We start from the raw sequence: 16571 nt of genomic DNA on the forward strand, positions 1-16571 counted from the left end.
AATTTAAACAATAATCGTCAAACTTTTTTAGATGTACAATAAAATATTATAATTAAATATTAATAAAGTTGAGGAAAAACACACAATTCGAATAATTTTAATAGAAGAAGAATAATTTAGTATATATTCTATCAAAATCCTTTTTTCCTTCAAAGTCTCAAAGATATCAAAACAATTTTACTTATGGCATCATTAACTTATGTCACAAAAATAAATGGTTACTTATTCAGATCCTTCGTGAGTTTTTTTTTTTCATTTTTTTAACACCTGACTTATATTACTGAAATAAGAGTATTACAAACATTTTGAGAGCTAGTGAGGCAATACATCAAACGTTCGATACAAAGAGTAAATCCTTTGAGAAATCATAATGGGTAGTTTATATTAGGAGATGACCCACGCGTTGCGTGGAATTGAAATTAACTTGATAAAATATGCAAGTAAAATATATCAAAATATGTATAACTGTTTTTAAGATTAATTGATTATGTTTCTATATCATATCACAAAAATTTGTTTTTTTTTTTAACAATTGGGCCACAACTAGCCGGCCCATTAACCAAATCCCTACATTCGTTGGGAACAGGACTCGATCCCGGGTGTAATGGTGCCTTGTGCATTAAAGACTTATCATTGGCCACTGCACTAAAGTCACTTCACTAAAAATTTGTTTATTATAATAAATAATTTATATATTTTCAAATTATAAATATTTGTACTAAACTATTTGATATTTAAAAACTTACTTTGACTATCCCCAGATATAATAAACATATATAATTTATATTTTTTGTGCATAAATATTATTTTCTTACAAAATCTTCACTAAAAATTGAAGATATGAATGGTGTGTCCTAAAGTAATAATTTTAAACGACCATACTCTTATTTTTAATAATAAGTTTATGCATAGTACAGTAATTTCTTACATTTCGTTGGTGTTATTATGGTTTTTATGCACTAAAAAGAAATAAAATTTGAAAAAATGTGGACTATTAAATGTCCAATTTTGCTGAATTGGGCTTATGGAGCGAGGCAGTTTTGTGAGATAGATCGTCGAAACTACCCATGATTCAACTCTATCTCTTTCTCCTTCTTCAACAAGCAAATCTGCATATAACTTGATCCTAAGCAACCAGCGAATCTGCAAATAAATATTAGAATCTCTTATGTAAGATAATTTCAAAAGAATTTATATGGTAATAATGTAATATTATTTTATTTGTGAAAGATCTCTACTTTATAATATAAGATAATTTCAAGATATAAAAGATTCTAATATTTATTTTAATAAAAAACTTCATATGACTTTATCATAATATAATTTTAAAATTTCATTATTTTACTTGTGCATGCAAATAAATTTTCAAAACTCAATTAAACCGTATGAAATTTCAAAACTCTATTTTACTTGTGCATGCAATTATTTATGAAATTTCTACGACGTGAGAGCGAGGGAGTCGGGGGTTAGTGTTGTTGGTGTCGCGTGAGAGGAGAATAGAAGCCTAGCCGTCCTTGGGTGAAGTGGTAGTGTTGAGTGTTGTCGTGGGTTTTAGCTGTCGTTGCCGTTATTGTCATTCATCACCACGTTAGATGTAATCAATGTTTGGGTAAAGAGATAAAAGGCAGAGAGCCTGGTTTGGTGGTGGTGTAAGGAGGAGAAGAGTGAACCGTGTAAGCATTTCATTCTCCATGGAGTTGTTGTTGTGTTCGTGTTGTCTTCCGACTTAGGAGGAGGATAAGCAACGTGAGTCCTAGAGCAAGGGTTGTTCCGTGGGTAGATGTTGTTATCGGAAAGGGGAGGAACACATGATGGAGAGAATAATGATGGAATCGTGACGAGATGTGAGAGAGAGACGTGGTGGAGGTGGGAAGGCCTCTTGTGGGTCTGGTTTGTCATCTCATGGATGTGGGAAGCTTCATTAGTGGTGAAAGAACAAAGCCGGAGTGAACTGAGGTGAAGAAGAGAAAGGGTGCAAATGGTTGATTAAAATTAAAAAATGGGTTTAACAAAATTGAGTTGAAAATTTTTCAACTCATTCATCTCCAAAATAGTGGTTGAACACGTTGAACACTTTTTTTGTAGGATTAGTTTATTTTTTCAATTTTTTAAGTTGAACGGGCTGAATAATTTTTTCCAACCTCTTCAACCTTCTCAATGTATATGGTAAAAATTGGTTGAATAATTTTTTTCAACATGTCCAATCTCTTCAACCTTGCAACCATTTGCACCCAAAGAAAGTGAGAGAAGGTTGGAGATAAAGACAGTGTGGAGGAGCCGATTTTGGATGCTCACCGGCGCCGGATTTGACATTAGTTAGGAAAGGTAATGATACCAGCGTGATCTCCAAGAAGCCAAGAGTGCATAACAGTTGGCGGATTGTTATTCGGACTTAAACTGAAGGAATGCTCATTACTTCTGGGACACGTAATTGATGGAAAGCTGGGTAATTGCTGGTAAATGGTGCTCTTTTTGCTAAGTATGGAACATAAGCGTTTTCGAGATGGGTTTATGAGGAAACCGTTTGGAGGTCATAACGATGTCTGATCGAGCGGAAACTTTGTCGAGAGACTTGGGGTAGTACAGGCTCCAGATCCAATGGTGGAATTACGAGTTGAATGGTTAGTTTGTGTTTTATTAGAGTGTTATTATAGAGCTTTGTATGAATTGAATTGTGGTAAATGGACTTGTTGGTTGAGCCATCGAGCTCAGTTTGAGCTGGAACCTTGCAGGAGCTTCCATGGCATATGGAGTTAGGTTTTGGTTGTTAGAGAATAAAGGTGGAGCTCAAAAGTGTGGGGTTAAAGTTAAGTCGGTGAATCAGAGGGTTCATCGGAGAGGTGGTTCTGTGGCTGGACAAAATAAAGTATTCCAACCAATTTCTCTTGTTACTCGGTCGCTAGGGATGGTTGGTTGTGCGACTCACTAACTATACGAGGTGATGTTTGGGATACATGTTTAAGCGGCTTGTTCGGGTGGAACACAAAGTGGTTAGTTGGAGGAGGAATCAGAGTCTATGAATGTAAGATGCTTGTGGAGCTGAAATACGTATGATTGTTGTTCGTAGCTGCAGAGTATGAGTTAGTTGGATCTAGCTAGTATTTGTAGAAACAGGATTCAACTTTTAACCGAGAAATAATTATATTTCTTATTATTAAATATATTAATTAGTTTTAAAATGAATGTAAAACGATAATTCCACTTAAGAATAAAAATAAAGACAGCTAGAATAACTAATTAAAAAATTTCGGTGTAGTATTCCAATCTAACTGAATCAGTGAATTACCACTGACCATTATAGAAAAATCGTAAAAATAAAAGAAAACTTATATAATAAAGTACAGAGGCACCCCACAACTTTTTCTTAGAGACTATTACGTAAGCAACTAAGAAGCTGCCACATGTCCAAATCTATGTGATCCTTTTTTGCATTAAAGTATTATATTTAAAAAATTTAAAATAATAACTAAATCAAAAACAATTTAAGTAAATAAATGAAACTTTAAAAGATTAAAGACAAAACTATGAGATTTTTTAGTAATAATAATATGATTCCACTTTTAAGAAAAAATGATCATCTTTCAAATTTTTGAATGTATTAATTAGTTTTAGAATCAATACAATAAAAGAAGGACGTGTTGCTTTCCTTGTGTGATACATCAGCCTAAACATTGAAGTTGGTATTGACACCTAAGTTAAAATCAATAGCCAATAAAAACATTTCAATTAATACAGCTAGTATTTCTAAACCAATTAAAAAAAACTATGTACCACTAGGCATGTCAATTAGGCCCAAAGCCTGCAGACTGGCCTTCATTGAAAAACACCCGACTCAGACTTAAATATATGTCCAGAAAAATCAGACCTTTTGGACTCAGCCCGTTTAGGCTTTAGATTTTTTAGGGCTTAGTCCGATCGGGCTCGGACCAGCCCCAACAACCCTTATACAAATATAATTATACTTTTTTGTTAACAATTTTGTTTGATTGCAATATTTATTTAATAATTTTCGTAAATAAAGTTTAAAATTCTAATCTTAATTTTATATTTACTTAATAAACTTACTTAAAAATTTTAAAATCTTTATCTGTGATATTTTATATGAATTATATATAAATTTTATTTGGTTAAAATATAAAAATCTATTTGGTTTTAATTTTTTTATTTATTTTAGATTAAGTTGGTTTTAGTGAATATAGATGAGTTATTTAAATTTTGATTGATTTGTTTTATATTGCACCTTTAAACATTGCTCTTTTTTTTTTGTCAACCGAACATTAAATTAAAACAGTACTCCAAGGTTGGTTGCCTAAACCGGAGGGAAGAAGTTTACAAAAGTAGTTTCAGAATCTAAAGAACGTGATGAGCAGGCTAGACAATCTGCCCTCACATTTGTCGAACGCGGAATCCTGCTGAGGATGAAGTCGGGGATGGAAGCTCTAAGTAAATCGAAGTCATCCAACAGGTTGGAGAATGCGGGCCAATCATCCGAAGATTACACCTTCGCCACTAGCTCTGCACAATCAGTCTCGAAAAAGGAACAATCCATGCCAGCCGCCAACATAGACTCCATAGCCCAGATCAAGGCTTGTAACTCCGAATGTAGAGGTGAGGGTGTACGTCTATAGCATCGTGCTCCCATTAGTAACACTTTGTCCTCTCTATTGCAAAAGCACCAACCCAAGCCCACAAAGGAGTCAGACCCCTTCCAGATCCATCAATCTGACATCGCGGAGAAGGTTCCAGATTTTCCATAGATGTCGAATAATCCATGGCTCTGCCTGTGAATGACCTCGCCTCCTCCCATAAAATCCTATCATTAGCCGCCTGATTTATAATATCTATTGGCGCCGCCTCCGTACCCTGAAAAATCTTTTTATTCCTATCCTTCCAAATTGACCATACAATCCAAGGTAGCCAAAAACTAATATCTGAGACACTCGATTGAGATGTCGCCCGCCAGAATAAGAAGTCTAAATTAGAATAAACTGAGCCATAGGGAAAACCATTGAATGTTAATGAAACCAGAGATAAATCCCAGATCCTACGAGACCTAGAACACTCAAAGAGAGCATAGTTTATCGTCTCAGCCGCCAGCCCACACCGTGTGCAAAGAGTGTCGCACCGAACACCCCAATGAGCTAGCCGGTCCAACACCGGAAGAGTGTCGGATGCTATCTGCCAAACAAAATGTTGAAACTTGGAGGGAACGTCAAGTTTCCAATCTTGAGCCCGAAGGGCCGTACACGTCGGTCCATACTCACCTACCTTAACTAAATCACGGGCTAGCCGGTAACCCAATTTGACCGTATATTTCCCGGATTTAGTGTAATGCCAAATCAGTCGATCCGGTTTATAGGATTTACTGATTGGCATAGCCTGAATAATCTGAATATCCTCTGGATCCATGAACTCCTCAAGGATGGGCAGATGCCATTCCATAGTGTGCGGGTTGATCAAATGATTAACCATTAAGTTAGGATGGAGCAGTCTCCCACAACCGTTAGCTGGTCTTGGTTGACTATCTGGTATACAAGGATCTTTCCATACCGAAATATCACAACCAGATCCTAATGCCCATCTTGCTCCTTTTTCCACTAAGCCTTTCGTTGAAAAAATACTCCTCCAAGCAAATGAGGGAGAGTATGGCTTTTTGGCCATTATAGGATGTTTATTTCTAAAATATCGGCCTCGCATCACACGGGCCATTAGAGATGTCAGATAATGAATTAACCGCCAATACTGCTTAGTCAGCATCGCGTCATTGAATTGCTCCAAATCTCGAAAACCCAAACTGCCTTCGCATTTATCATCACACATTTTATCCCAAGCAACCCAGTGCAAACCACGAGCTTTATCGTTAGACCGCCACCAAAATCTTGAAATAGCACTTGTTAATTTAGACGTCAATTCCTGTGGCAATTTAAAGCAGGACATAACATGAGTTGGGAGAGCCAACACAACTGACTCGATCATGATTTCACTGGCGCCTTTCGATAAATATTTCGCCGACCAACCATTCACATGATCATCTAACCGATCATTAACATAACTAAAAACCTTAGTTCACGAACCTTGAAGGCTTTCAGGAATACCCAAATAAGAACCCATACCGCCTTCTTTTGAAATACCGATGACAGACTTTAATTGGGTTCTTAAGTCCTCCGGGACGTTTTTTCCAAACATGATAGACGACTTCTCCAAGTTAACCTCCTGTCCGGACGCTTTTCCATAATTTCCTATGATTTCCATGATCGTCCTACATTTTGTCGCTTCTGCTTTACAGAAGAACAAACTATCATCTGCAAAAAGCAAATGCGAGATGGTGGGGCAATCCCGAGCTAGCGTAATACCAGTAAGTTTATCCTCTCGTTCAGCCTTTTTGATATTAGCTATCAACACCTCCATGCCAAACATTGCTTTTTAAGATATGTTATAAACTAACTTATAAATTTAAATTTTTTATTTGTAAGATAAGCCCGAAAAAGCATGAAAAAACCCAAAAAGTCATATAGTCCTGTTAGAGCCGGACCGGGCTTTGAAATAAAGACTTGAAAATATTATGGGGCAGGCCGAGAAGGGCTCAAATATATGCGAGTTTTGCGGATTTTGGGACAGACTCTGCTGAGCCAGCCCGATTGACACCCCTATATGCCACATCACGTTGTCTTTCACTTCATAAACTCTTGCCGAGATAATAAAAAAAAAAACACGAAGACTCTAATTGTTTGTTCTTCTCCTTCACACTAAAAGACTGTTTTTTTACAGAGAAGAAACAAAAGAATCGTCACAAAGTTTTGCCGTCAATGAAACAAACACTAAGAGAAGAAAACACACGACTCGTGCAGCAAGAGACATGGAAGAAGCAGAGGTCATTGTTTAAAGAGGCAAAGCAATCTCACCAAATTCAACTTTGATTAATTCGAACAAGAATTTCAACAAAATCTACAGATTCTGCAATCAAATTCTCCAGTTATCGAGAACTCTTTCGAAGAAGAGGCGAAGTTAAAAATTAGGGCAGGGAAGAAATTTGAAAAGATAGAATAGAAAGAGAGATGCATAGTGATGTGAAGAAGAAGGAAAAAGAGAATAGAGACATAGAGATATCAATTCTTCAGGTAAGCCCCTCCCTAACCACACAATTGTCGTCTTATATACAAAAGATTAAAAATTTCACAAAAGAGCAACTTGGGCATGACAAAGTTCATTAATCTCTCTTAGATTCACAGGTCCAATCGAGGTAAAGATGTCATTTTAATTCAAGGTTTTAGGGTTTCTTCAAGAAAAAATATTAGTGTTTGTGTAAATTAACTCACCTTTTCTTTGTTCACTTAGTTCTTAAATGAAGATGATATTGAGCAAATTGCTGCTTTGGATCAGAACGTTTTCTTTTTCAAGGTTTAGTACAATACATGTTACTTACTACTACTTCCAGAACTCTATGTGAAAATTATCATTTTTTATTTCCCTTTCGATCTTAGTAAATTTCAAAAGCTTCATCTTTGGTTTATGTCAGATTTATGACACACAGGTTGAATTGCCTAAACCTAACGTACTCTAAGAGATCCATCAAGAACATTTAAAATGTATACATCAAAGAGTAACATGTCTTACTGTTCTAGAGGGTTTGTGAGTGAGAAACAAATCAATAACTAATAGTTTGTAATCCCTAAATTTATTTGGTAATAAAATTTAAAATCTATTCAAAAACTAAATTTATGAAATAAAAAACTCAATTATCATATGATGATGTAAATAATATTAATAAAAAAATACTATTGAAATTATCAAAAACTTATGAATTGATTCCAAATAACATATATTAAATTACGAATCAAGAAAAACAAAACAGGAAAATATGACAAAAATAAAATAAAAAATCAATCCCGCAGCGTAGCGCGGATACCAACCTAGTAAACATAAAACTAAGATTCCATTTATAAATAAAAATAAAGATAGCTAGAATAACTACTTATTTACCGTATGATGCTCCAATCTAACTGATTCAGTGAAATAACACTCACCATAATAAAATATAGTCGTACAAATAAAATAAAAATATCACATAATCTACATATTGGTCACTATAACAACAACATCACCAAAGTAACAAAAACAGTAATTATTTTTGTTGTATATTAGTAACATTATAACAATCTTTCCCGTTTTTAGAAAGATTTTAGCCATTATAAATAAAGATTCGAATCGGACAACCTTGGAATGGGCAAGGCAACAAGAGGCGTTTTGAGCTTCAAGACAACACCAAACTTCTCTTTCAATTCCAACACTTGTCCTTCCGGTATCTTCCAGTCGAACGAATGTAAGAATGTCGCGAGAGTGTACAAAACCATCCTCTCAGCGAGTGCTATACCCGCACAAATTCTCCGTCCAGATCCAAATGGAAGAAACCTATAATCTGTTCCACTGAAATCATAAGACTTATTATCAAGAAACCTCTCAGGACGAAACTCAGTCGGATTATCCCACACATTTGGGTCTCTCTGAATAGACCAAACGTTGATGAAGGTATTAGTGTTTTTAGGAATGGTGTAGCCGCCCACAACCGCGGTTTCAGTTGGACGATGAGGGACTAGCAAAGGAATGGTTGGATAAAGTCTAAGTGTTTCTTTAATAATGGCGACTATGTAAGGAAGTCTAGTGATGTGCGATTCTTCAACTATGTTGTCTTTGCCTACAACGTCGCCTAGCTCCTGTTGCGCTCTCTTCATTAAAACTGGGTTGCTTATTAGTTTGGCCATCGCAAACTCTATCGTGTTGGTTGTTGTATCTGTACCGCCAACTACCATATCCTTCACATATATATGACAATAACATTGATTAAGTCAGTCCCCATAAACAAATAATTTCTTTTTTACCCAAAAACCGTAAGACTAAGCTACATAGTTTGCAAGAATATGCTATCAATATTCTAAATTAAAGTATTAAAACTGAAATTATTTCATTACCATTAGTACGGCTTTGACATGTTTGAGTGTAATGGGAACCTCTGAGTCAGCTTCTTGGTCCTTTAACTTCATCAAATGTTGCAAAAGGTCTTTACATTCACCATCATCACCATCCCTACTTCTTAGTCGTTGCATCTGCTCGATGGCTTTATCAAGTATGGTATCGAGCTCTCGAGCACACACATGCATCTTCTTCACAAGTCCTTGAAGATCAAATCTTGCTAACATTGGGAGAAAATCAGAAATATTAGGCTCACCCAAAAGCCTAGTTATTTCAGAAATAACTCCTTTAAACTCTGTTCCAACACTCTCCATTTCCTCTGCTTTCACCGAACCTCCCCATAACATATTCATCGTGAGGTTCATCATCGTCAAAAAGATCTGGTCACCGACGTTGACTGGTGATTCTTCTTGACCTCTTTGGTACAAGTATCTCGTTCTTTCCCGGATCTCTTTGCATCGAAACTCGTAGAAAGAATCCAAAGTTTTTCGGTTAAGAAGCTTGAGAACGCAAACTTTTCTAAGCATTCTCCATTCGGCACCGTATGGTAACAAAACAAGGTCGAGACCGCCATAGGTAACCACTCGGCCTGTGAGACTGACGTCATGGTTTGAGAAATTGATGTCGTGGTCTGTAAATATCTCTTGAGCTAGTGCGGGAGAGTTGACCACGACGGTCAGTTTTGAACCAAGATTGAGTTTGAAGATTGGACCGTAACTTCGAGCGAGGTTTGTAAAGTATGTGTGAAGATCCGGATCAAGAAAGGGAAGGTTTCCGACAATAGGTAGCCCTCGCGGTCCAGGCGGTAGAGGCGGATGCGGGGAGCGTTTCAAGAAGTACCACAGAATCGATAAGATGGCTATGAGAACGATAACTGCGTATGGTTTAACATTGATTAGTATTGTGTTGTCGGTAAAGAGAGTTGATATCGGAGACATCGTTTACAGCTGTTTGTAGAATTTACGAGATGGACTTGAGTTGTTGTCCCTTAATGATATTGTATACGGTCAGGACGTACAGCATTATTTATCTTCACAGTTAAGATGATAAATTGATAACATTTGAACGGATGATATTATTTCATCATTTTTGAAAATCAAAATGTGTAGTTGTTGAAAATATTTTAATTTTAAAAGTCGTCAAAAATAATAATATTTTTTTTGTCAAAGAAAAATTGATAGTATACAAAATAGAGTTCCAAATTTTGAAGTCATCCAAACAAAAGAGGAAATACATTTGGTGTCGAATTTTTATATATTAAAAAAAATCTATTTTGTTTAAGTTAACAAAAACAAAACAAAACAAAAAAAATTGTCAACAACTTTCAAATGCTTTGAATTAACGAGTTTGACTAATTTAAACCATTAGAAAGTTGTGGACAATATTTGTTTTTTGAACTTCTTCCCCTCCTATGAATCGCCAAACATTGATGAAAACCTTAGAATCCTTAGGGATTGTGTAGCCACTTACAACCGTGGTTTCAGATGGGCAGCGAGGAATAAGAAGAGGAAGAGTTGGGTGAAGCCTTAGGGTTTTTTTCATAATGCATAGAATGTATGAAAGTTTAGTGATATGTGCTTCTTCGACGATGTTGTTTTTGCCCACAACTTTGTCGAGCTCTTGTTGAGCTCTCTTCATGATCTCCGGTTTATTTATAAGCTCTGCCATTGCGAACTCTATTGTGTTCAAAGTTGTCTCTGTACCACCAAGCACTATATCCTAATAATCAGGAAGCCTATAAATTAACAATATATAGACTACAAAAACTTCATTACAAAAAAACATTACGTCAAAAAAAAATAAAGGAAATGTCATCCACTCGTTGGAAATAATATAAGTCGATTTTTTTTTTTTAAATTACCATTAGCAAGGCCTTGACATGGTTCATTGACATGTTTTTTTTTTTTTTTTTTGACTGAATGCTAAATTATATTCAACCCAAAAAAAACCTGTTTTACATTAGATGCCTCCTTCAATTAAAAAAGCTATTTAACTTTGAAAAAACAAAGCAAGTGGGAAAAAACAGAGTAGAGAGGACTCTTTATAGGCGAGAGCCTAACCACACACACAAGCCGTCATGGTGCTTGGAGCCATGAGTCTGCAGCGATAGTAACTTGTTCCTGACAGTCCGATCAATGTTTTTGACAAGGTTAGCCGTTGGGGTTACAAGCTCGCCATGTCGTCGTCGATTGCGTTCGCGCCAGATAGCGTGGATTGCAGCCTGGAAAACAAACTGCAGAATGAATCGAAGCGTGTTAGATAGAATTTGGAGCAGTGATCTGATCAAGCAGGGCACTGAAGTTTGTCGGGTAAGCAGGTGGTAAGAGTCTCCCAACCAGCTGCTTCCAGACTTGACTTGAGGTGTTGCAGGCGAAGAACAGATGGTCCCTAGTCTCCAATGGAGCATTACAGAGAGCACAAGAAGGATTCACTCCCGCATTCCATGTCAACATTCTATCCCCCGTGGTTAAACGATTTAACGTTGCTAGCCATACTATAAAGGAGTATTTAGGAGTGGCAGAGGAGAACCATATTCCCTTATACCATTCTTTAATAGGACCTTTCTGCCTTATTTGATGCCATGTATCCTGTGTTGAAAACTTTGCTCTGAATTTACCTGTCTGAGTCCTCCACAGAGCAACATCAAGTGTCGCTACTGGTTCTCTGCCTCGGAGGTTATCCAATTCATCTTCAATTTTGTTGAGAATATCCCACCGATGTCGACGTCGTTGATGCGATGTCGACGTCATTGACGTGTTTGCATCTTCATTCTTAGCATTCAACAACACCATCAAAAAAATCTTCACTGTTCCTTGTACTTTCCTTATCCATTCTCTCCCGTTGATTTATAATCCGGTCGATCATCCGGTCCATCCTCTGAACCGGTCCACAAACACGCTTAGCCAAACCTTGAAGATCAAACCGGTTCAAAACCGGGAAAAAATCAGAGACATTGGGCTTTCCTAAAATATCAGTTATTTCCGTAATCAATTCGAAGAACTCATCAGCTCCAACTATGTCTCTCTCCTCGCCATCAGCAATCGTTGCTCCCCACAAGTCCACAACATTTGAGTCACAACATTCAATATGGTCACAAATATCTGTTCCCCAATGTTAACCCGTGATCCAGCCCGAGCCCGGTCCACCAAATAGCGGACCGTTCGCCTGGTCTCGCGATGGCCAAGTGAATTGAAAAAAATTTAATCCAGCGTGGCGTTGATTAACATTTTGTTAATGCAGATTTTTTCAGCATTCGCCATTCCGGTCCATATGGTGAATAGACGATATCTACGCCACCATACGTGCTGAGCGAACCTGCCACGTTTCCGTCGTGGTTCACAAAGATGACGTCGTTAGTTCTTAGAATCTCACGTGCGGCTTCGGAAGAAGTGATCACAATGGTCAGTTTGGTGCCGAGCCATAGTTTGAAAACGGGGCCATGCTTTTGAGCAAGTTTGTGAAAGTAAGTGTGACCCGGCGGTAACGGTGGAAACCGTCTTTTGGATTTGGCGTAAAGCCATATATACCAAAAAAGAGAGGACACGACTATCAAAGCTAAGACAGAGTCCAAGAAGTTGCCGTTGCTATTTTGGACCCTAAATAAACTGAAAATTTCAGACATTGTTTCCCTTTATGTATTATTGTTTTATTTTATTTTTGTAATCAAATTTTGGACATGAAATAGCGACTATATATAGTTGTCAGGTTCCAAGTTGATCAATTTTAGCCTAATTTCGTTATCATAGGTTATAGATTTTTTTTCCGTGTCAAATCTGATAATTTGTCAACGGTATTACTCATTATTCACTTAAAATTAAGTTATATGACTAAGTTTTTGCAGATGATAACATGTGTATGATTTGTTTGTTTGATTATCAAATGTGGCTTAATCTTCGATTTTAACCTCTAGAATAAACGAGTTAAGTATTTATATTAAGACTGTTCAATGATTTTCGAATGAATATTTTTTTATCAATTATGCAATGTAAAAATCTAGATTATATAAAATAATACAATTACAAACAACCAAATCGAGTAATAATATGAACTTTCAGCACACACAAATCACAGTGGACAATTCTCAGAAAAGTTTTATTATAAGAAAAGAAAATCGAAGATATTGAATGAGTAATCGTCTCCACCTTACAAAAGCTTAAGACATCATCACTTTTACACATGCAACCCCAAAAAAAGAAAAAAAAACAATTCTAAGAACAACAAAACCAACAGTTTACATAATCGGCCGGTTACATCACAAACCGGTAGGGTGCAAGGGACTAGAAATTTGGTTTGGACAACCTTGATACAGGAATTGCAATGAGTGGTTTCTTTAACTTCAGAGTGGATAGGAGGAACAAGCAGAGGAAGTGTAGGATGAAACCTAAAAGAGTCTCTATCATAATAGCTCGCAAGCAAAACTAACTTAAAAAAATGAGATTCTTTAATGGCTCCTATTCCAAAAATAATTAGGAAACAGTAGAGAAACCAGATTTTACGAAAATAATGTGGCAATCTCTGTGCAAGATAAGCCAAAATAGTAAATAGCAGTGGAGCCAGAATACTTACTGGATGGGATTCCTAAGGTAACTATACCGCAACATGTTCTATTAAAGGGGCTAGAGAATCAGAAAGAGTACATAATAGGGCAATTCTATAGATGCTTGTCTCCACATGGTGGTCTAATATTTGCTATCTTCAATAAGTTATGGGGAAGGAAATGCAGAATCACAATTAGAAAATTAGGAGATTCAAACTATCTCTTTCACATTCCGGATGAATCAACTAGGTCTTGGGTTCTTCAGAGGGGTCTTTGGCTTGTTGATGATTTTTTGATGTTTGTAGCTTCTTGGACTCCACAAGCATCTTTAGCAATCCTTGAGATCAAAACGATTCCTGTATGGGTGACTTTAAAAAACATACCCAACCTTCTCTACTCAATTCCTCGTATAAGTCATATAGCTTCTGGATTGGGTGCACCCATAGCAACCCATAAACCTAGACTAGATCCATTTCTGATGGGTCAGGCCAAGATTTTGGTAGAGGTTGAGCTGAGCAAAGCCTTTCCAACTAAGATTGCTGCTGGTGACATAAATGGGTTTATCTCTATGGTGGAGGTAGAGTACCTTGGTTACCCACTAATTGTAAGAATTGTGGGCAGTTGGGTCATAAAGAAAAGCGTTGCTTACAGTCTACATCAGTTCCTCAAGCGAGTGTAGCTACTATTATTGAGTCATCTATTATTGCAGAGCTTGGTAGTGAGAATGCTCCAAGTTCCGTTCCAGTTGATACTCATGAGACTACTGCTCCTATTCAGATCTCAAGCATTGATGTACCAATTACTAATGGTTCTCTCTTACCAGCGGAAGATTCAATAGCAGCTTCACCAACTATTGTAGAGGAACAAAGATTGTCAACAATTGTCTCAGTCACTAAGAATGTTTCTATTTCTAAAACTGGTCCAACAACTCCTTTATATATTAAGTCTCCTATTCAGGAAACTGCACGTATATCTTCAGCTATGTCTCATGCTACTTTCCAAGGGGGAAGTAGTAAACAAGCTGAGTTTAAATTTGGTTCCAATCAGTTTGCCTCATTGGGTTCTACCGAAGGAGAAGAAGATTTGTCGGAATCAGAATCGGATAACGAAACTGAACCGATGAATCTAATGACTCCTACAGGCAAAAGAATATAGAGGTCGTGGAAAGGGCAAAGGTCGTGGGAGACAAAGTGGTTGTGGCTAGCGGTTTACAATATCTTATGCTTAAGTCAATCGAAGCAGTTGATTCGATTGTATGTGTGCATCTTTTGCACCCTTGTCTTTCTAGCACTTAAGTATCTTTGTAATCTGCATGACTTAGTTATGGTTTTTCTTAATAAAAAATGTTTAAAAAAAGAAAAAAAAATATAGTAAATAGAGAACACAAGTTCTGAAAGTTTGATCTGATGAAAATAATCACAGATTCTAATTATTTTTTCCTTTTGCTTTCAAGTAATAAAAAAGGAATCAATTCTCATTTTCCTGTATCATTCATAAGATCTCAGAAAGCAAATAAAAACAGACTCTCTCCCCTTCTTATCACAAAAAAAGTCTTTCCCAATCTTATTATCTCTACTTTTCCTCAGGATTCACTTGCTGTCTGCACCGGCGTGCGCACTCCTGGTAACTCCTAACCAAACCGCTACATTTCAACGGGTTATCAATGTTCTCTTTGTAGCATTTCATCCACGCTTCGTGATCTTCAGAACAAGGCATCGGTTTCGGTTCAGGGATCTTGAACTCTTTCTCCCTCAGCTCATTGGATCTCTCTGTCACTTCATGAACAAGGTTCTTCTCTACTTTCTCCAGCTTCTCAAGAACCTTCTCACTCTCTTTCGAAACAGACTTTATCAACTCCAACTCCGCGCTTGCTGCTGCTGCTGCTTGTTGCGGTATTGGGAAGTAAAACGGTGGCTGCATTGGTAACTCCCCCATTGGATTCGGCTTCTCTGCATCGTGGTGGTGTGTTTTCGCTTCTTGCTCCACCTTCCTCTGTGGTGACACTTTGGGTTTGGTTTTCTTCGCCTTCCTCTTTGGTTGATCGTTGCCTTCAGCTAGCTGATTGATCAGCTTTGAACTGATCTGAATCGAAAAGTCACCCATACTATATACCAAGTTTGCAAAAACCTGGAAGATGAAATCCACATCAGGAAACACAACAACGCTTTCTTATAGTTTTGCCAAATTCAACGACTCGAAACCATAGAAACCTAAAGAAAATAGATACATAATATCAAACTCTAGCTAACTACCATAGCAACACAAGTTGACTCTTTCAGTACAAGTTCTAGATTATGTAAAGCTTAAGCAATTACAAGAATGCAGCTAAAGTTTTGAGTCCAACATTGCTACAAATACACACAAAAATGTTTATGAGTACTTAAATCCAGATTCAATGATCTTAATATTCCCATCATCGTAGATACAACACTGACCAAATCGATCTTTACGGAATCGAATGAGTGATTCTTCGTAATCGATTTAGAACGATTCTGGATAAAATTTTTTACAGAGCAAGGATTAAAAAAAAAAAAAAAAAAAAACCCTAGAATCTCTCACATCAAGGATAAAAAATTCGAAGCGAGGAAACCAAAATTCACATACAGTTGGAGATAACGATAGTGAAGAGAGACAATATACCTGGAAGGATNCTCAAGAACCTTCTCACTCTCTTTCGAAACAGACTTTATCAACTCCAACTCCGCGCTTGCTGCTGCTGCTGCTTGTTGCGGTATTGGGAAGTAAAACGGTGGCTGCATTGGTAACTCCCNAAGGAGATCGGAGAAAGGATCGGTGAACGGCGACTCTCTCTCTCTCTCTTCGCTAGTAAGAAAAAAACTCCGTCGTTGCAGCTACGAAGACGAGAAAGAAGAAACTGAGAGACGCTGGTTTGGAAATGTATGGGCTTGGTTACAAGATAAAAGTGTTATCTTGAGCCCAATTCCGCTTATTGGGCTTTTAAGGCCTTAATATCCTCTCCTTATGTATAGGAAATGTTTTTTGATCCTTGTTTAAAAACCCTTCTTGTACCGGATATTATGATTATGGTCATTAGTTGAATTCATTT

At 37.0% G+C, this 16571-nt stretch overlaps 2 protein-coding genes and 1 pseudogene across 2 annotated transcripts; all 3 read right to left on the reverse strand.

Annotated features, from left to right (window-relative positions):
* Positions 8002 to 9948, reverse strand: LOC104737239 (flavonoid 3'-monooxygenase-like). Its single transcript, XM_010457370.1, has 2 exons — positions 8967 to 9948; positions 8002 to 8810 (listed from the first exon to the last, which is right to left on the reverse strand). Exons 1-2 carry the CDS (start codon positions 9903 to 9905, stop codon positions 8187 to 8189), a joined length of 1563 nt encoding a protein of 520 aa, XP_010455672.1. The 5' UTR covers positions 9906 to 9948; the 3' UTR covers positions 8002 to 8186.
* On the reverse strand, positions 10324 to 12589 carry LOC109128392 (annotated as a pseudogene).
* LOC104737240 lies at positions 14912 to 16386 on the reverse strand. Its single transcript, XM_010457371.2, has 2 exons — positions 16276 to 16386; positions 14912 to 15640 (listed from the first exon to the last, which is right to left on the reverse strand). Exon 2 carries the CDS (start codon positions 15605 to 15607, stop codon positions 15077 to 15079), a length of 531 nt encoding a protein of 176 aa, XP_010455673.1. The 5' UTR covers positions 15608 to 15640; positions 16276 to 16386; the 3' UTR covers positions 14912 to 15076.

This window comes from Camelina sativa, chromosome 13 (assembly GCF_000633955.1).
Source record: "Camelina sativa cultivar DH55 chromosome 13, Cs, whole genome shotgun sequence".
Lineage (NCBI taxonomy): Eukaryota > Viridiplantae > Streptophyta > Magnoliopsida > Brassicales > Brassicaceae > Camelina > Camelina sativa.